This window comes from Mirounga leonina, unplaced genomic scaffold (genome assembly GCF_011800145.1).
Source record: "Mirounga leonina isolate KUSES-001 unplaced genomic scaffold, KU_Mleo_1.0 Mir_99, whole genome shotgun sequence".
Taxonomy (NCBI): domain Eukaryota; kingdom Metazoa; phylum Chordata; class Mammalia; order Carnivora; family Phocidae; genus Mirounga; species Mirounga leonina.
In genome coordinates, this window is record NW_023270971.1 from 5817104 (window position 1) to 5838284 (window position 21181).

Below are 21181 nucleotides of genomic sequence, written 5' to 3' on the forward strand. Positions count from 1 at the left end.
GTCCCCCTGCCCCTCCTCCTGCTCATGCACTCTCTCTCTTTCTCTCTCACTCTCTCAAATAAATAAATAAAATCTTTAGAACAGAACAAAACACAAATAACTAAATTTTACAAATTATTTCTTGCACCATAACAGAATTGAACTTGAATTCATTAACAGAAAGATTTCTGGGAAATCCGAAATATTTGGAAATTGAATAACACAGTTATAAATAACCCATGAGTCAAAGAGGAAATCACAAGGGAAATTAGAAAATATTTAGAATTGAATGAAAAAATAATCAATGATCTGTACTTCTATCTTAAGAAACTAGAAAAAGATGAACAAATTAAACCGAAAGCAACTATAAGGAAGAAACTAAAGATACCACCAGAAATCAATGATATCCCGAACAAAAATGTTAGAGAAAAGCCAGTAAAACCATTGAAAAAAAAACAATAAAACATCCAAGAAACAAAAAACAAAACAAGAAAGACACAAGTTACTAATATCAAGAATGAAAATGGGAACATCACTACCAACCCTATGGACACTAAAAGGCTAATAAGGAAATACTCTATACAATGCTAATTGTTAGGTTAGGTTAGACTAAATTCATTAGGTTAGATAAAATGGACTAATTCCTTGAAAGACACAAAGGGCCAATCTCATATGAATGGCCCTGTATTTATATAAAGCCTTCTAACAATAACAACAGACCCCCCAGAAAATGAAAACAAAATTCCAGGCCCAGATATTTTTGTTGGCAAATTCTACAAAACAAGGAAGAGATAATACCAAGTCTACACAAACTTTTCCACAATGTAGCAGAGGAGAGAACACTTTCCAACTCATTGTATTATGCCAGAACTACCCTGATAACATAACTATACAAGGTCATTACAAGAAAATAAACTACAGGCCAATATCACTGATAAACACAGATGCAAAAAATCCTTAAAAATATTAGCAAACCAGGGACACCTGTGGGGCTCTGTCGGTTAAGCGTCTGCCTTTGGCTCAGGTCATGATCCCAGGGTCCTGGGATGGAGTCTTGCATCGGGCTCCCTGCTCAGTGGGGAGCCTGTTTCTCCCTCTACCTGCCGCTCCCCCTGCTTGTGCACGCTCTCTCTCTCTGACAAATAAATAAATAAAGTCTTAAAACAATATATTAGCAGACCAAATCCAGCAATACATTAAAAAAAAATCACTCACCACGATCAAGTGGAATTTATTCCAGGGATGCAAGGGTGGTTTGAGTATTTGCAAATCAATCAGTGTGCTACATCACATTAACAAGAGAAAACATAAAAAACAATATGATCATCTCAATAGAATGCAGAAAAGGCATTTGACACAATACAACATCCATTCATGGTAAAACCTCTCAACAAAGTAGGTTTAGAGGGAACATATCTCAACATAATAAAGGCCATATATGAAAAGCCCACACTTAACATCATACTGAATGGTGAAAGCTTTTCCTTTAAGATCAGGAACAAGACAAGGATGTCCACTCTCACTACTTTTATTCAACATAGTACTGGAAGTCCTAGCCACAGCAGTCAGATGAGAAAAAGAAATAAGGGGCATCCAGATCGGTAAGGAAGAAATAAAACTTTCACTATTTGCAGAGGGCATGATACCATATATAGAAAACCCTGAAGACTTTACCAAAAAATTACTAGGACTGATAAATGAATTCAGTAAAGTCACAAGATACAAAATTAATGTACAGAAATCTGTTGCATTTCTCTATACCACCAATGAAGTAGCAGAAGGAGAAGTTAAGAAAAACAATCCCACTTACAATTGCACCAAAAATAATAAAATACCAGGAATAAAATTAAGTGAGGAGATGAAAGACCTGTACTCCAAAAACTATAAAACACTGATGAAAGAAATTGAAGATGACACAAATGGAAAGGCATTCCATGCTCATGGATTGGAAGAACCAATATTGTTAAAATGTCCATACTACCCAAAGCAATCTACAGATTTAATGCAATCCTTATCAGAATACCAACATTTTTTACAGAACTAGAATAAACAATACTAAAATGTGTATGGAACCAAAAAAGACCCTGAATAGCAAAAGCAATTTTGGGAAAGAAGAACGAAGCCCAGATTTGAAGATGTACTAGGAAGCTGTAGTTATCAAAACAGTATGGTATTGGCACTAAAACAGACACATAGAACAATGAGCAGAATAGAGAGCCAAGAAATAAACCACTTATATGACCAATTAACCTACGACAAAGGAGACAAGAATATGCAATGGGAAAAAGTTTCATCAACAAATGGTGTTGGGGCGCCTGGGTGGCTCAGTTGGTTAAGCGACTGCCTTCGGCTCAGGTCATGATCCTGGAGTCCCGGGATCGAGTCCCGCATCGGGCTCCCTGCTCGGCGGGGAGTCTGCTTCTCCCTCTGACCCTCCTCCCTCTCATGCTCTCTGTCTCTCACTCTCTCTCTCTCAAATAAATAAATAAAATCTTTAAAAAAAAAAAAAAAATGGTGTTGGGAAAACTGGACAGCTACAAGCAAAAGAATGAAACTGGACCACTGGCTTACTCTATACCCAGAAATAAACTCAAAATGGATTAAAGACCTAAATGTGAGACCTGAAACCATAGAAATCCTAGAAGAAAACATAGGTAGTAATTTCTTTGACATTGGTCGTAGAAACAATTTTCTAGATATATCTCCTCAGGCAAGGGAAACAAAAGCAAAACCAAACTATTGGGACAACACCAAAATAAAAGGCTTTTGCACAGCGAAGGAAACCATCATCAAAACAAAAAGGCACACTACTGAATGGGAGAAGATACTAGCAAATGATATATCCGATAAGGGGTGATGGAACTATGTCGTAATTGTGGTAGTAGTCACATGACTATATACATCTGACAAAAGTAGCACTATAGGGGTGCCCGGCTGGCTCAGTCCAAAGAGCATACAACTCTTAAGCTCCAGGTGTTGAGTTCGAGACCCAACCCGGGTGTAGAGATTACACAAAACAAAACATAAGTAGCACTATAGACTACTCTAAAGAACTGTAGACGAAAAAGGGTGAATTTTACTGTTACTTAAACCTTAACAAAACAAACGGGGACTGAAAGTATAGGGCTGAGAATAGCCAAGGCACTCTTAAAGAAGATGAAAGAGGGGCGCCTGGGTGGCTCAGTTGGTTAAGCGCCTGCCTTCGGCTCAGGTCATGATCCTGGAGTCCCGGGATCGAGTCCCGCATCGGGCTCCCTGCTCGGCGGGGAGTCTGCTTCTCCCTCTAACCCCTCCCCCTCTCATGCTCGCTCTCTCTCTCTCATTCTCGCTCTCAAATAAATAAATAAAATCTTAAAAAAAAAAAGAAGATGAAAGAAATGGAAAGCCTTGTTCTACTACGCATGAGGAAATACTATGAAGTCAGTATGGTTGCGTTTGCTAGGGACTCACACACAGATCTCCACATGCAGGCACTTGATAAATGATGGAGATGGCACGGTGAGGTTGCAGGGCGGGGAAGGACAGTCTTCCCAATAGAAGGATCCCAGGTAACTGGTTATCGACATGCTTTTTAAAGTGTATTTCTTCTACAGATATGCTTTGTCCATTTTCCTATTTGTTTTTGTCTTTCGTTGATTTGTTGGGACTATTTCTATTCTGTATTATGTCTATTAACCCTACCATCACATATGTGGCGGTATCTTCCACTAGTCTACCGCTTCTGTTTTTAACCCTCTTTTTTGGTGTCTCCATGTACACAGAATTTTTTACTTTATACGTAGTCAAATCTGTTGGTCTTTTCATTTCTGGCTTCTGGGACTCATGTCTTGCTTAGGCAGGGTGAGCCATTTCTTATCTACAATGCACTTTCATTTCAATGTTCTCATACCCACAGGGACCCTGCGAAGTGCATATTATTTCCACCGGAGAGATAAGAAACGGGAAGGTCAGCGAGGGTAAGTGACTTACCTCGGGTCACCCAGCTACTCTGGGGAAGACTCAGAGCCAGATTTGGGATTCTCAGAGTTTTAAGCCAAGGTCACCACTCCTTGCTCCTGGGGCCATTGGGCCAATACCATCCCTCCAGCCCCTGCTCTGCAGGTCACCTGCACGCCTCCTGCTGTTGGGGACCTATAGCCCATGCTTCCTTACCAGGGAACAGACTGCCTCCCTGGGGCATCTCCTGTCCCTTTTGGTGCTGCATTCTGGAGTCTCAGACAACTTGGCTCTTTGCCTCTCAGTGGGCCTCCCATGATGTGGAGGCAGCCCTGTGCTCCTCAGAGCACCGCATCTCTGGGCTGGGCACACTGGTCCCTTAGCAGCCCTCATCGGGCCTGCTCTGCAAATGCATCTGGTCATCCTCACCCTCATCAGATCTTCAACATATGTGTGGTCAACAACGTGACATTAACTTTTTCAAGTCCAACACATTTGGAGGGAAACCCTTCATGTGGAGACAGAGGTACAAAGGGGTAAAGATGTCGTGGGGGCAAAGAGGACAGAGCATCTGCGAGGCTTTAGAGTGGGCCTCGGAGGAGTCCTCCAGGAGGAAGGGGAATCTAGGAGAAGGACTGGTGTGGGGGGCAGAAGAGGGGGAAAAATCAGGGCCAGCCAGAGGGAGGGAGCAGAGGTGGAAGTAGGAAGGGGTGAGGTCCAGGTGCAAAGAGTCCCTGACAACCCCACCTGGAGCTCAGACTTTATCCTGTTGGCCATGGGCTCTTAATGGGAGCCTCTAGATGGGTACCTCCAAGTATGGTCCGGGGACTCCAGGCTCAGACTCATAGAAGTACCTGTTAAAATGCAGAATCCAAGGCCAGCCCAGGCCAGCTGAATTAGGGGTGAGAGATGGAAACCTGCAGAGGAACCATGCTCCCTAGGGAGTTCTGATGCTCACTCATGGCAGAAGCCACTGCCCTCAGAATCCCACGGATGGTCTCAAGGAAACCAGGGCACCCCTAACATGTCTGTAAAGTCTGCATCTGATCCCGGGATATGGTGCCCAGCTTCCATGCTATTCCCACTAAGTCCCTGACCCAGTCTAGCAGAGACCCCTCTCTGGTGGAGGGTGTGGAGGTAGAGAATGGATGTGGCCTGCGAGGGGGTTGGACGCCACAGTGGCCCTGAGGGGCGGCTTAGGCCACCTCAGCAGAACCTGTCTCTGTCCCCAGCTCAGAAGGTGCTCGCTCTGTCGTTTCTGCCCACCCAGCAAACTCCCATCGCTCCTCACATTCCCTACCTCCAGGAGGCCTCCCTAGCCCTGACTAGGTAAGGTAAGGTACTTACCCTGAGGTAAGTCACTTACCCTCGCTGACCTTCCCTGACAGACAGGCAAGTGTCCTTCCTACGCACCCCAGGCCATTCCAGTGCTTTCCTCACTTGGCAGATGAGGTTTAGCAAAGGTTGATCAGGTGCTTACAACGCGTTCGCAGCATCCCACGCACTCTGAAGTTTTCTCATTGAATCCTCAACCCTAGAGGTAGGCGTTGTTATTATCCCAAAGCTCAGAGAAGTTATGTCACTTTCCCAAGATCACACAGCGAGTAAGGGTATTCCTGCCTCCTGAGCCTACGGTGTCCATGACCATTCTGATCCACCGACTTTAGATATTTGAAGAATGAATGAGTCCATGAATAAATGCTGTGTTCCCAAACTCTGCAAGCAGGACAGTACTCTCCCCTCCTGCGAATATGGCCCCTGGAGGCCTCATATGTTCTGAGTGTGGTTTATGCGTCAGGCACCATGCCAGGCCCTTTGCACATTTATCTTGTTTCATCTTCTCAGCCATGAGTCTGATTCTAGTAATTATTCCCATTTTGCAGATGAGGAAACTAAGGCTCAGGGAGGTTAGGTCACTTGCCCGAGGCCCCAGAGCCGGCAGGTGACACAGCTGGGGTTGGAACCCGGCAGCCTGGCTTCAGAGCTTGTGCTAATGACCGCCACACTGCACAGGGTGTGGTCCCCAGCAGCAAACATGCTGACCGCCACGGGCCATGGGATGGACGTGGCCTGCGGTTCAGGGCAGTGATGCCCGGCGAGGAAGCCGCAGTGATGCAGCTGAGAGGGCGATGAGCAGGAATCCTGGATTGACATCACTCCTTCCTGCAGCAGAGGAACTTTAAAAAGGGTTTGCACGTCAGCCCACGGATTAGGAAATCCCAAAGTAACTGTGTGGGCCGTGTCACACTTCTGCACATACGAAGGGCTTGAAACTCCTCTCCCTGCCTGGCTCCTGACTCCTGGCACTTCCAGACCTCACGGCAGGGACAACTTGGCCCTCCGGATTACTCAACCCCAGCCCCAACCCATGCCCTGGGATCCGGGAAGTTCCCCCATCTTGGAGTGGAGGAGCCCAAGCCAGGAGCCAGGGACCCAGCATAGTTGGCTCCTGATCCTGCTTCGACCCCCGGCCAGAGAGGTCCGACCACCCCTCCCTCTGGGCTCGAGGAGTCACTGGGCTCTAGCATCTGGTGTAGGACACTGTGGGGCACTGTTCCAGCCCAGCAGTGCAGCTCAGCTCCCTTTCTAGCAGGGCGGATAGCTGCCCTATAAGCTGTTCACTGCGGGTCTCTCCTCCTCTCCCCGCCCCCTCCTCCCCTCCTCCGGCACTGCACGCTGGGTTTTCAGCAGCTGAACTCACTTGGCTCCTTCTTATTTACTGCTGGATGTGGCCCTGCCTCTGTCTGGCCTGAGCTCCCCGCCCCACCCTCTCCCCCTGGCCCCGAGTGCACAGCACAAGCACTGTTCTAAGGGGGGGGGTTACTGACCGACTCCATGCCGCCCCCCCCCCCCCCCCCCCCCCCCCCCCGCCCGATGCAAGCTCCCTGGCAGGGCCACCGTGTCTCTGGGTCTCCTGTTCACTCTGCGCTTGGCCCACGCCTGGCAGAGGGGGGAGAGCTCAGTGAGGGCTGGGCATAGGAATGAAGGAGGGAGCAGAGCGGGTGGACAAATGGGGAGAGTGGAGGGAGTTCTCCGCTCTCAGAAGCCACTTCCCTGGGTGCTTCACGCACCTGGCCCTGATCTCGGCCCAGGAAGGAGAAAGGTCAGGGCTCTTCCCTGCCAGCAGGGCCCTGGCCATCCTGGTGGGAGGTAACACGAGCACCTAAGTGGCCCTACAATCCTGCAAGGCCGCAGTGCCAGCAGTGATCCATATTGACACGATCCATCATCCGAGTGGGGATCTTTGAGAGCACAAGGGTTGCTATGCATAATTGCACTAACGCAGGGGCACGAAGAGGGATCATTCTCCATCACCCTGCCCACTGGGCACGCCTTTTGTGCCAGTCTCTGCACAGATCATCTCATCTCATCCTCACAACCACCTCTGGGGATAGCTAATCCCATGTCACACATGAGGAAAGACAGGCTCAGAGATGGTAAGCGACCTGCTCAGGGTCACACAGCTGACAAGTGGCAGGACTGCATTTGAATCCAGGAACTTGGCCCCAGAGTCCATATGCTTAACCCTCTGCCTTCAGCAATAGCTGGGGCTCTCAGAAAGGTCAAGGCTAGAGGGGAATGACCTGGGCTTTAGAGGCAGAGAGACCAGGAATCGCATTCCCCACGCCATAGCTGTGTGACCCTAGCCAGGTCCCTGGCCTCTCGAGGCCTCAGTTTCTTCATTGGTGAAGTGGGGGAGGGGTTACTGACTCAGATCCAGTGAGACAATAACCCTTAGTGTACTCAACAAATATTTATCTAGCGTGTACTCTGTGCCTGGCCCTAGGGACACAGTGGTGAACATGGAAGTCATCATCCCCCTCTCTGAAGCTCCCAGCCTGGTGGCAGAGACAGGAGAGGAACCAGGAGCTCAGGGGGTGGTAGGACTTCTGGGGAGCACTGAAGAGGGGAGTCGAAAAGGGGTCTGCCCAAGTTGACCAGGAGTTGGGGGAAGGTACAGGGAGGAGTGGGGAATATTCCAGAAAGGAGAGCCAGCATGGTACAGGCCTGGAGATGAGAGCGTGCCTAGGACATCCAGAAACTGAGGCTGTCTGGGAAGAAAAACCACTTCCTGGTGAGTGATCGGGGAGGCTTCTTGGAGGAGGCAGCTTTGATCTGGGCCTGTTTGCCCTTCAGCCATAGTGGGCTGGGCACCCTCAGTGGTAAGGAGAGCACCAATAAAGGTGCAGAGGTCAGGCTTCTGCACAGCAGAAGAAAGTCAACAAAATGAAACAGCAACCTATCAAAGGAGAGAAAACATCTGCACACCATCTATCTGATAACCTAACTGACAACCAAAATATATAAGGAATTCATATAACTCAACTCAAAAAAAAAACAACAACCAAAAAACACATGCACAAAGTATCTGATTTAAAAATGGGTGGAAGTGGGGCGCCTGGCTGGCTCAGTTGGTGGAGCATGCCTCTCTTGATCTCGGAGTCATGAGTTCAGGCCCCACATTGGGTGCAGAGATTACTTAAAAATAAAGTCTTTAAAAAAATGGACAGAAGAACTGAATAGACATTTTTCTAAAGAAGATGTATAAATGGCCAACAGGTACAGGAAAAGATGCTCAACCTCACTATAAGTGAAATGCAAATTAAAATCGCACGAGATATCACCTCACACCTGTCAGGATGGCTAGTATCACGAAGACAAGAGATAGCAAGTGTTGGCGAGGCTGAGGAGAAAAGGAACCCTTACATACAGTTGGAAGATTGGAAAGCTTGTGGTCCCCATGGAGGTAGGCAGGCCTTGGAGGGCAGATGTGGGGGAGGTAGCGGGAGACGTTGGAACCAGGTCAGGGATGGCCTTGAAGACCACGCTAGGGTGCCTAGACTTTGTTTGTTGGGCCATGGGGAGCCACTGAAGGTGTCTGAGCTGAAGAGAGTCAAGATCATGGTATGCTTCAGGATGATCAATCACAAAGAAGAGAAACTCTCAGGCATGGAAGCTTCCACCTTGTCCTTTCAGAAGGGGAACAAGCACCCTTGAGAATTCTGTGATTTTCCAGAAGCTCTGTTACTTCCCCATGTTTGTGACTTTTCTAGTTCCTTGCAGTGATTACCATGAAACCCCAAACCAGAAAGAGGCTATGGAGCTGCCCCACGCCTGTCAGGCAGAGAAGAACCCTAAGAGGGTGTGAGGAGCTGTTGGAGAGGGCAGGCAAGATACCACCGGGGGCCCAGAGAGAAGGGCCAGGGCTAAGCCAGTGGGAGGAAGTCCCAGGGAGACAGTCTGGCTTCTGTGGTATCCCTAAGTCGCTGCTGGATCCGGAGAAGAGCCAGGCCCCTGCCCAGGCTGGGAGCCCTTCATCAGGCCGTGGAGGCAGCCGTAGCAGATTTTATTCTGAGCTGTGGGCCTCTGTCATAGCCCAGAGAAGCCCCGGGACCCCACTCCAAGAAGAGCCCTCCCCCCTCCCCCAGGGTTCCAGGAGCCACACCCTGAGTGGCAGCCAGCAGGCTGATGCCAGGGCCCAGTCTGCTGCTCCCTCCAAGTCTGGGAAATGGCCTTAGAAACTCCCTGAAGAAGGCGGTAGAAGGACACCAGACTGGCAGGCAAGAACCTGCTATGTGTGAGCTTGGGCCAGCACTCGATGGCGCTGAGCCTCAGCTTCCTCCTCGGGAACTGAGCCCTTGGCTTCTCTCCTAGGCTGATTGTGAGCATCACATGGGACCGCTGTCAGGAACAGCAAGGGACTCGGGCAGGGCCCAGGTAATCAGGACGAGCTGGGTTTCCCAACAAGTGGGTGCCCTCTGGATGTGGGCTGGGGGCCAGCCCCCGGGAGCCCTGAATATCAGCGTCGCAGGCAAGTTCCTGCCTTGGCGGGTCTTCTCAGCCCTCTGGTCACTCCAGGGAGAAAGTCTCCACTCGGCGCCCTCCGTCTTTAACTCTGTCCTACCCCTTGTTTGTGGCTTTTCTCTACAAACACACGGGGCTCCAGACTTCTTTCAGGAGGTCAGAGTACCTGGCCAGAATTAAATAATGTTGTTTTCATCACTTTTCTGTTCGATTTTCTTAGCTTCTCGGAAGCCTTATGATTTTGCGTATTTTAAAGGCAACTTTTAGACTCCAGTAACATTTTAAATGTTTATTCTATTTACTAAGCAGCTCTGTGTCTAGGAATTTAACCTATGGACACATATACTTACAAAAATGTACAAATACAAATATACTTTACGGGGGCACCTGGGTTACATGTCCGACTTTTAATCTCAGCTCAGGTCTTGTTCTCAGGTCATGAGTTCAAGCCTAGCGTGGAGCCTACTTTAAAAATAAATAAATAAATAAACAAACAAATTTTATGAACAGTGGTCATTCCAGCATAACTGAGAACTTGGAGGACTGGTCAAATAATTTATGGCACAGCTATACTTTAAATTATGTGCAGTTCTCATAATGAACACATTACTATCTACACGTACCACTGACCTGTGAGTGTGCCCGTGATGTGTTCTTAAGAAAAAACAAAAGTTGCAAAATGGTAGTGGTAGTTTTATTTAAAATTGTAATTTACGCAGATAGGTACAGATATAAAACACAAGTATTAGTATAGATGTAAGGCGGGGGAAGCCCCAGAAGGATATAACTAAACTGTTAATAGTGAGAGGTGAATTTTCCATAAGATAAATTCTTACACACAGAGTTGCCGAATGAAGAAAAGACACATTTACTATGTTACTGGAGTCTAAAATACAAAATACACAAAGAAAAGACTTTCTATGTTATATATTTTGAGAATGGATTTTTTTAATACAGGTGTATGTTACATAAATACTTTTATAAAAGTAATTTTTAATTATTATGAAGTTGACCAGACAAATGAAAGAGGCCTTTAGACCATGTGCCCTATAGCACAGAGGAAGGGCATCAGTGGGGGTTGTGAGCTGTGCATCAGCTGAAGGTTAGGGTCCCACGAGCAATTACTCCTTCCAGTCTTTCCCTCTTTTTCCAGGAACAAGGCCCTTGGCTGTGAATAGGGCAGCGGAAGAATTGTTCAGTCCAAGTGGCTCATCCGTCTGGAAGGAAAATTCCAGCTCACCCGTTCCCTTGGGCCCGCCTGAGTGGCAAGGCTGGGAGGAAGGAGCCAGCAGAGGTGACCTGTGGTTCGCCGCCCCCCGCCCCCCGCCCCCCGGCCGACTCCTGCACGCCCTCCGCTAGCCCTCAGGTTCACTTAGCTCTTTCCTCTTACCCAATCCTTCCCTACTCTGTCTGGGCACCACACAGGTCTGGAGTCTGGAGACAGGGGTTGGGACCCAGGCTTCCCCCATCCCCAGCTCTGCAACCTTGGCTGAGCACTTTACCTCCCTGAGCGCTGACTTGGGAGTCAGCCGGGATCCTGTCCCTGCTGCCCTGACCAGATGGCCTTGGGCAGGTCACTTCAAAACCTTCCTGAACTGGCTTCACGTGTAATACGGGGAAAGTAGCGGTCCCTGGTTCCTAGGGTTGGTGTGAGGATAAAATGAGAAAATGGGCCAGGACAGGCCTGGCACAGAGTAGCTGTTCAGTGCTCACCGGCTTTTCCTCATCCTTTCTCTCTCTGTGACATCATTAGCTCCATTTACTGCTGGGGAGATTGAGGCCTGATGTGGTGTAATCTAGCCAAGGGCCCCTAAGGAGCAGACCTGAAGTGGAGGGAGCCCAAGTCTCCTGACCTCCAGACAGAGGCTTGTCCCATGAGCAAAGATAATCCCCGTCTGGAATGTGGGTTGTTTACTCTCCTTCTGGGGGCAGATCCAGGGATTGGCTTATTCATCTTCTACCACAGCCAGGAAAGAGTAGGTCACAGGCTCCGGGTGCTCTCTGAAGCCAGGCCCCCCAGGAGGGTGGGCTTTGTGTGGCCAGGCCATGTAGCGGGTGGGGTTTCCCCTGGCATGGTTCGGCTGGCCCTGCGTTGGCGGCCGGGCCTGTGAGTCAGAGCTGCCCACGTCTGCCCGCTGGCAGCCACAGCCCAGGCCCCTGGCGGCAGTCCAGGGAGGCGTGTGGTTCCAAAGAGAGGTGCCTGTGCCCCAGAAGCTAACGGAGATGCCCCTTCCCCCCATCAGAGAGAGCAAGGGATGGCCAAGATCACACAGTGACGTATGATAGATCTTGGGCTGACAGCCGGTTCTACCTTGGGTGACCCCTGCCAAAAGGCCCAAGTGAGGACGTCAGGAAGCCATAGCCTGGGTCTAAGACCCTTGCACTCTGGCCCTTGCCCCCGTTGGCTCTGTTGCCCTGGCCCCATGGTCCGTCAGGCCTGGCCTGGGCTGTGGAGCCTATGGGCAGGATGGAGCCGGCCAGCAGGTACCAGGATGCCTGGCTCATGCCAGCCCCATTCCACTGAGCCGCTGCAGTCGCGAGGGGCCAGGGGCCTGCTGGGTCTGCACCCCGATGCCCGGCCTAGCTAGACTGCGCTCAGAGACACAGCTGGGCCCCGTTCCCTCCCTGGCCTCACCCTGGCCGCTCCCACCTCCCCTCCCCGCCCACCTTCCTCTCTCTCTTCCTCTTCCTTCTCTAGTTGCCCTCTCTCCTCGCTTCTTACTGCTCTCCGGCCCCCATGGGTGCTCTGTCTGTCCTGCTCCTACTTGAGACCCAGCCGCTACTCACCAGGGCCTGGAATCCGGGCTGGAGCGGATGCCTGTCACAAGCCACACCAGCCTCCCTCTGGCCCACGGGCAGAATGGAGGGGAGGGCAGGGGGTGTCCCAGCTTACCAGCCAAAGCCAAAGCACATGGTGGGGTGGGGGGTGCGCAGGAGGAGCTCAGGCTTCTCAACAGGAGCCTGTGAACGGTCCGGCCTGTCCCAGAGCCAGGCACCGCAGAGCCGGAAGGGCCTTTCCATTTCACACCTTGGGAAGCCAAAGCCCAAGGTCCAGGCCGTCCAGATGCTAGCAGTGGTGGAGGGAGTGTGCAAACCCCATTTTACAGATGGAACTGAGACTCCCAAGCTGAAGGACCCTGTGTGGGGACACTGTGGCTAGGGATCAGCCCCATCTGCCCCACTCCACTCCTGCCACCTCCCAGGCACAGGGCCTAAACCCGCGAGAGACCACGAAGTCCATGAGTGAGAAGCACCAGGTTTAATATTAAAATCTTTCTCTTAAAAAAAAAAAAAGTACACAGATAGGAAAATTTGATGGCATATAAAATAGCACTTCTGCTGTATAAATGTGAGTTAATGTGAGTCCTAAAAATACTTGTAAACCTAGGTGATTACATCTTTGGTACCGTAGTGAGAACCTCCTCCCTCTCCTGGCCCGGCAGAGGGGGCTCGTGCCCACTTCTGGCTCTCCTCCTGCCAGGAGTCTTGGTCATGGCCCTCGCTCCCCTGGCACCCCCGCTGCTCACCTAGCCGGGGTGTGGTTGGCAGAGAGAGTGCAGCAAGCGGGCCTGGGCAGTGATGCCCTCAGGGACCAGGCAGCTACTGGGTGAGAAGGCAACCCCCAAAGTACCCACCTCTTGCACCCCTCTCAGGTTCCCTACAAAGGCTTCTTGTACTTTCTGGGGGCCCCCAGGAGCCCTCACTGTCCATGATGTCTGTGGCACAGACTTGGACAGCAGGTGCTAGAGAGCAGACTGCACAAGGGTGTCTGATCTGCCCCCTCTGCCTCCTTTGCTCAGGATGGCTCCAGAGGTCATTGGTGGGTCTGAGAGGGCCCCGTGGTCTTCCCATGGGGCAGCTGCTGGGGGCTTTCCAAGACACTGGCTGTCACTCCGAGTCAAGATCTGTGCAGCTGGCCTTCTGGGACTTGCTTGGGGGTCTGGGGAAGGGGCATAGTTCTGAATGCCCAGAGTGTGATGCATGGTCCGGAATCTCCCCAGACCCCAGCTGACCCCTAGGACGGAGGTTTGGAGTGTTTGGCTTTGCTTCATCTGGGCAAGTGTGCCACCCCCTGCAATGTTCGAGAACGTTAGTGCCGACAGGGCACCAGAAGTCAGCGAGTCCATCTTGCTCATTTTTCAACAGGGCAAACAGGCCTGGAGACAGTGCGGAATTCCTCCAAGGTCCCATATCAGGTCCAAAGTGCATCTTGATCCACACACATTTCTCGCAGGCACATCCACACGCTCATCACAGATGTGGGGCCCGCCTGGCCCTGGAGACTCTGGTGGGTGGAGTAAGACCGGCGGTGATAAGGAAGAAGACCCCAGCACTTATGGGGCCAGGCAGACATGGACATGGGCACTTGTATGGGGAGGTGTGTCCCAAGTGCCTGGGACGGGGGCTGTGGGCCAGAGTGTCCTGGACTTGGCTCAGCCCCCAGCATGAAGCGTGGATGGCCCCAGACCAGCTCGGGCCTGGGAAAGTGGAGACTGGCATCAAGGAGAGGTGGCTTCTGGATGAACATCACTGTCCGAGGCCAGGCCCCTGCTCAGCCAGGAGCCAGGGATGCCAGGGTCCCTTCCCCAGCTCTTAGGTGGATGAAAGTGCGAGGAGAAAGCTACAGCTTCTTGAGGAGTAGCTGGCTGAACAGAAGAACATTAATTCATACCTCCTGAACCCCGAGAATCTCTCTAGGGATTCCGACCTCCCCACCTGTCAGCCGGGGAGACAGAAGCCCAGATTCTGCGTCACCGGGCCCTGCGCTCCCATCCTACAGATGGAGAAACTAAGTGTCCCGGGAGAACCCTGGCTCCCATCACAGGGCCTCCCCAGAGGCAGAGGGCTGGTCGTGACCCCTGCAGCAGCCCTAAGGCAGCCCCAGCGGCTGGGGTGCCACATGCCAGGGACAAAAGCTTTCTAGAAAGTGGCGGCTGATGGGAGGCCAGGCCAGGCCAGGAGGCGCTAGGTGCTGGGAGGTAGAGGGGGAGCTTCAGGTGGGGCAGGGTGGGGCCAGCCCCCTACAGGAAGCTGTCTTCTGCCTCAGCCCGATGCCCAGGGCAGCTCGAGTCCAGTGGTGGCTCCAGCTCCGGCTCCACCTGGGGTTCGGGCTCCTCTTGGGGCTCCAGGGGGCTGTCACAGGAGATGGTAGAGGACGTGTTCGCTTCGTTCAGGGTGGAGCTAGGAGGAGAAGGTGAGTGAGTGAGGGGCTGGCAGGGAGCCACGGTGAGATAGCAGCCATCAAGGGCTTTCTGAGTGTTCAAGCGTGCCCCCCGCGCCTCACACCCTCGAGTTCCTCTAAGCCCTGTAAAGACCACACAGGGCGGGCGTGGCCTCTCGGACCGGCGATGGCAGCGGCCTGCAGCTCAGTGAGACTTCCAGCAGCAGATCCAGCCGGCTCCGGAGCCCGTTTCTCACTCGTCAGCACCTCCGTGGCTGGCACTCCGGAAGGCGCTTGCCATCTCACGGAAGCCACCGACAAGCCCCACATGGATGGGCGTTACTGTTTTCATTTCAGACAGGACAAAACGGAGGCTCGGGGAGCGGGGCCGGCTTGTGTGAGGGCACCGGACAGGCCGGCGGTCCCCCCTCAAGCTGTCTGAGCTCTGAGCTGAACTCCTCCGCCCGCTGGCTACCTGGAGCCTGGCAACCTGTGCTCCTAAGGAAGGCGGAGGGGGCCTTCTAGTTCTCGGGGGTGCTCCCAGTGCCCGTGCGGAGACGGAGGCTCGCAGAGACGGGGCCTGGCCGGGCCTCACGGCAGCTGGGGCCACAGCTGGAGCTGGAACCCTGCCTGCGGCTGCTGCCACTCCACCACAGAGTGGATCTGGTTGGAGGGGGGGGCGTCTGGCCTCATGGAGGGGGGACGACTCTCCTCGCCAGCTGAGGGAAGGTCCTGTCTGAAGGTGAAGTCCAGGCAAAGGCTGGGCCTTCCTCCAACCCTCACCCACTGTAACTTCACCACATCCCAAAGGCAAAAAAAAAAAAGCACGAATCTCCTTCCCAGTCAGAATTCTGGCCCCAACTCCTGTGGGCACCAGGCCTCCTACGACCACGCCTGGCTCCCGGGGGCCCTGAGGACGTGATGCTGGAGAACAGAGCACAGGCCAGGGCTGGCGATGACCCCAGAGTAATACACAGGGGGCTGGGGATGCTGATTAGATTTCCTACTTCTCCTTAGGGCCTGGATAAGGCCTAGGGAGAGGAGCGGAGAGATGGCCTATGGGGGCCACATTCCAGGAAACAGCTCCCTTGCAAGTAAGTCCCAGTCTTTCTGTCTCTCACCAGCCTGCCCTTTCCCCCTGAGGTCATCAGAAGTCAAATGAGTTCAGTTCTCCCTTCTGCTCACTGGCAGGAATCAATACTCACCCCAGGTAACTGACTTCTAAGGCAAGCCTGGCGGCATGAAGACACAGACAGACAGAAAGACACACACACACACACACACACATACACACTGCACACTATTGCCTTGGGCCTCAGGCCACAGTGACTACCTGGCAAGGCTGGGAGAACTCTCCAGTGGGCCCTCATCAGCAACTTCAGGTTTGGGGTCAGGCAGGGGGATGATATAGTCGTTGTCACCCTCGTTGGGCTGCACAGCCGTGTAGAGCACAGAGCTGGTGTCCAGGGGGGATCGGAGGCCATGGAAGCCAGGCAAGCGGGCTTGGGACCGAAGGACGGCTGGGTGGTCGCTCCTCAGAAACTCCTCATCCACCTGCTGGTACTTCTGCTCCACGGGGAGGGAGAGCCGGAGAAACAGGGAGGGTCAGACCAGAAATGCCCGTGGGGATAATCTACCATTAGACCCTGACCTGGCCCCTCCTGCCTTGTGTGAATTAGGCAACTGGTGCTCGGAGCAGAAGGGGAATTGCCCAAAGCCACACACAGCTGGGCGGCTCTCCCAGCTGGCATCGCACAAGACCAGGTGAGCTCGGGGCCACCCAGGGAGGGGACAGTCAGCAGACTAGTGCCCGTGACCCTAGCACTTCCCCTACTTCAGAGTAGACAGGTGCGGGCTCTCACCTTGCCTCAGCCTCCTGCAGTGCGGCCTCAGTTTCCCTAGCTGCTAAATGGTGAAAACCCAGTCTATCTCACTGGGTGCTGAGCTGTGACCGAACGTGGCTTGGAGTGTGGTTAGGAACGGGTCAGGGGAAAGGGGACGTGCGTCACCCCTCCCTGTAACTCCCTCTGGTGGACAGGCCGGGTTTTAAGGCCCTACTGGCTCCATTTGCCTTGACTGAGCCTGCAACAGGCTCAAATGGTCAGGCCCTTAGCAGACAGGTAGCCTGAGGCTGTTCAGACTTCTGAAGGAGCCCCAGGCCTTGGCATGGGTGTAAAGGCATGAGGAGGGACGCAGGATGAAGGGGGCTGTGGGCATCGGCTTCCACACAGGATTTCATTTCAAAAAACGCTGTGCTGCTAAAATAAATTCAACTCACAGCTCCAGCCCATCCCTTACTAGTACCAGCAGGGAAACTGAGGCCCAAGCAGGTACAAGGTGGTCCCTCAAATACCAGCATGACACACAGAGCCTTGTACCCAGTGTCTGATTTCTGGGCCAGAACTCTCTGTTTTGCTGCCTCAGCATACCTTTTTGTACCCCTCGCCCAGCAGCCTCTCGAGAAGCAGCACCAGCTGGGAGAAAGGAGGCCGGATCTCAAACTTCTCTTCCCAGCACTTCTGCATGATCTCATAACTGGGGAGAGGCAGAGAGAGGGTCAGGGTCTCTGGCTTGAGGTCTGCTGCCTCCCAGAACCAGGTGAGCAACGAAGGGAGTTGGGGAGGACAGGTGGAGAGGGACTGTTTTTCCTGTTCCTTGAGGAGGCCCTCCCCCCATTGGTGGTTCCATGCGGCGGGCCACCTTGTTGAGCACATGACCCAGGTCTGGCTGGTAGGAGTTTTCATGGCTCTCATAGTTCAATGGCTGGCTCTGGATGGGCACGTGACGCCAGCTGAGCCCTTGACAGTCAGCTCGGGGCCTTTTGCCCAAACCATGGTGAAAGCAGTGAGCACGTAGCCATTTGGCCTGAAAACGCAGCCAGCACGGAGGAAAGCAGGGCCAGGTAGAACCGGATTCCTGATGACAGCCTCTGAACACCGAGATCCAGCTATACTGAGGTTTTTCTACATCTCTGGACTAATCTATCTTTGCCTTAAGCCAGTTAAGTTGGATATCTACTGTTTGCACCAAAAAAATCCTCCCAAATGCTCCACTCACATCTCATCGGAGGCGTGGGCAGGCTGGGCCATGCGGTATCCCCGCTTGATGGCATTATAGAACTGCTCATTCATGGGTAGCTCTGGGTAAGGGGTGCCACCTGCAGAGAGCAGAGACAAGAGATATACAGACTCAGAGGTGTATAAGAATGGCAGGTACCCTATTCTATGGGACAGAGAGAGGCACACCAGCCCTAGAATGGACGAGGGTACAGCGGCCTTGGCACTGAGAAATGTGAGCCCCCTTTAGAGGCTCGGGACAGAGACTGCAACCCTCCCCAGAAACAGAGGACCAGAGAACACCAGAAAGTAGGCTTTCTGATGTCACTTCCAAACCCATCCATAATCAGCTGGGGAAGTAAAGAGACCCAGAGAGGAAAGGGACTTGCCAAGGTCACATAGCAGCGAGAAAGCCCCAGAGAGTGGTGACTTGAACCAGAGCCCTGCCCCCTGCCCCAGAGCCTGTCCCCACAGCCCCACCAGGCTGGAGGTATGAGTGGTTAGGGTGGAGGCTGCGCTGTGCCCCTGAGAGCTGGGGGGAAAGGAAGCATACCCAGGGTGAAGATCTCCCAGAGTAGGATCCCGAAGGACCACACGTCGCTCAGGGTGGTATAGAGGCTGTTGAAGATGCTCTCAGGAGCCATCCACTTCAGAGGCAGGAAGGTCTGTGGAAGGGCAGGACGGTACGAAGTACAAGGAGGGCCAAACCCCACTCTGCACCTGGCAATTCCTGCTCCAGCCCCTGGCTCCCCGGGCCCTGAGAGCCCGCTCCTACAGGCGAGCAGATCCCACAGCCATCCCAGTACTGGCCAGAGGACCGGAAGGCCAAATTTCTTTACCCACAGCTGATGACATGGAGCTCTTATCCCTGAGCAAGAGCCCCAGGGTCTGCAGCTCCTCTTCCTGACCCCAGTAGAGACCTCTGGCTTGGTAGAGAGCAGGAGAGCCAGAGACACGCCAAGGTACCACCCAGCTGTGACCTGGCCACCTTCGATCTCTGGGGTCTAGAGTCCCTCCAGCTCTGGGATTCACTGTCCCCTTGTGGAAAGTGGGAACATGAGTGGCAGGCAGGATGGTCACATTTAACCAAATACACATTTGACTTATTCCGTTTCCACCCTTCCCAGGACCCATTACAGCTGGTCCTGTCATGACCGGTGAATCTGAGCCCTGGGCTCACCCTCATACCTTTAGCATCTCCACCCCACTCCGCACAGCTGGTGGCTTCCCTTCCTGGGCCTGCACACATGGCTAGGCAGGCCAAGCCTGTCACCACTGGACAGGGCAGGTCACAGGGAGCTCCGTCCTGATCTCCCTTGTGCCACAGCCATGCTGACCGGGAGAGAACTTGTTCCCAGGGTCAGAGACACACAGGATCAGGCAAGGTACTCACGCTGCCTTTGGAGATATAGTTTGAGTCTCGCATGATGTCACGAGCCAGGCCGAAGTCACAAATCTTGACCAGCTTGCCCTCACAGATGAGCACATTTCTGGCTGCCAGATCTCGGTGGACACACTGGGTTGGGGGGGATGGGAGCTGAGGCCTTGGAGGCAGTTGTGGGGAAAGACCTGCCTGTCAAGGGCTTTGGGGAAAATGTATGACCACACAGGTGTGAGAGGCCACACAGGTGAGAGGGGCCACATGGTGAGGGCGTTCACTGTCCTCACCCACCAGAGGGGACGTCGCTGCCATATGGAGCTGTGTACTTGGAGGACCCTGGCTGGCTGGGTGGCCCACCTCCCCATGACCCTAACTGCCCACTGTGACCACACGTACGTTCTTGGAGGCCAGGAACTCCATGCCATTGGCCACCTGGTAGCTGAAGCCCACGAGATCTGTGTAGCTAAGCACTGGGGACTCGTTGATCAGAGTTACCCGACAGGTCCTCTCGGGAGCTAGGGGAGAACAGAAGTTCACCGACCATCTTGTGTCTCCACATGGCCCACAGAACCCCTGCCCTTTTGGTCTTGGAGGCTGACGGTCCAATACAGGTGGCTACTGATCCTCCAAGTCCCCCACAAAAGGAAAACAATTTCCAAACACCTAATGTAAACCTCTCCTACCTCATCAGTGCTCTCGTTGGCCGGAGAAGCCTTTGGCGTTAGCCCCGGACCACCTGTATGGAGCCTGACCCGCTTGGCTTCTCAGGGACTGGGTCAGCCTGCGGCCTCCTCTGTGCCCATGCCCCAGGAGGCCAAGGAGTCCCCCAACCCCAACTCTTCCCACTCTGGATCCAGAAACAGAGGTTAATGCTGGGGGTCCATCACAGAGCAGCTTTGTGCAGATGGTTAGCCTCAGTTTCTGCATCTATGAAACGGGGACAAGGCCACCTTCCTCCCAGGGTTGTTGCCAGCCAGGGCATACGAAAGGCTTTGATAGGAATGCACGACGGCAGAGGGGTGGGGGCTGTGCCTAGGTGAGGACCCTGGGCGCACCCACCGGTGGGAACATAGTTGTCATAAGGAGCCATGTAGCTGGAGGACTCGATGTCTGCATATTTGACGCCTCCTTTCATGTCCAGCATGGGCACGTAGTCCACCGACTCATCCTTGCTCATGTCCATGTAGCCACCGTCGCTCTCCCCGGGCAGAGACATGTGGCTGGGGGAGAGAGGAACATCACAGAAGGAGGGCCCATGGGCTTTCCTTTGGCTTCCCTTCCTGCCCCTGCTCACCCCTAGGCCCCACAAGGCCCTGCACTCATGGCTTTCCTCTCTCTTTCCACCACCCATCTTCCTCCAGCCTGTCACAACTGGAATGACCACGCAGTGAGCCCTTCCAACCAGCCCGTGGGGCACTAAGCTGGGCAGCGGGGTGCTGGAGGACACAGGTCCCAGGGCATGTCCTCAGGGAGCTCACGCCTAGGCGGGATCACAGCATCCCACAGAAGGGCAGGGAGCACGGCGCCTTTCTAGGGAGCACAGCCTTTCCATCTGGCTGTGATGCCCTGTGAGGGCCCAGCCACAGCCCAGAGTGGGCAAGGAGTTGCCCCAAGGCCTCTGCCTGCAGCGCCAGCTCCCTGGAGCGCTACGGGGTCACGTAAGCCCGTGTCTCCGGAGGCCAACCAAAGACCGCAGGAAATCGGTCCGATGCCGGGGAGGACGGGGTGAGTTCGCATGTCTTTCGGCGACAGACCCACGCCCTGGCTCCTAAACTGTCTCTGCCCGGCCTGGCCTCAGCTTCCGCGCCGGGTGGGGAGGGCGTGCGCAGGTTCTCCCCGGGGCCCCCCGAAGCCTCCTGCGGT

General features: G+C 53.3%; 1 protein-coding gene across 2 annotated transcripts in view; it reads right to left on the reverse strand.

Annotated features, from left to right (window-relative positions):
• Nucleotides 1-14103: 14103 nt before the first annotated feature.
• The window catches only part of LOC118006827 (platelet-derived growth factor receptor beta-like), a 29744-nt gene continuing 22666 nt past the window's right edge, over nt 14104-21181 (reverse strand). The window contains exons 13-20 of one of the 2 annotated variants that reach the window (XM_034999642.1): nt 20378-20538; nt 19715-19833; nt 19331-19453; nt 18491-18602; nt 17939-18038; nt 17311-17416; nt 16215-16447; nt 14104-14901 (exon numbers count right to left, since the gene is read on the reverse strand). In XM_034999642.1, the coding sequence (XP_034855533.1) occupies nt 14742-14901; nt 16215-16447; nt 17311-17416; nt 17939-18038; nt 18491-18602; nt 19331-19453; nt 19715-19833; nt 20378-20538 (1114 nt within the window). In that variant the 3' untranslated portion in view covers nt 14104-14741. The remainder of the gene's footprint in view (nt 14902-16214; nt 16448-17310; nt 17417-17938; nt 18039-18490; nt 18603-19330; nt 19454-19714; nt 19834-20377; nt 20539-21181) is intronic. The other variant, XM_034999641.1, reaches the window with a different exon arrangement.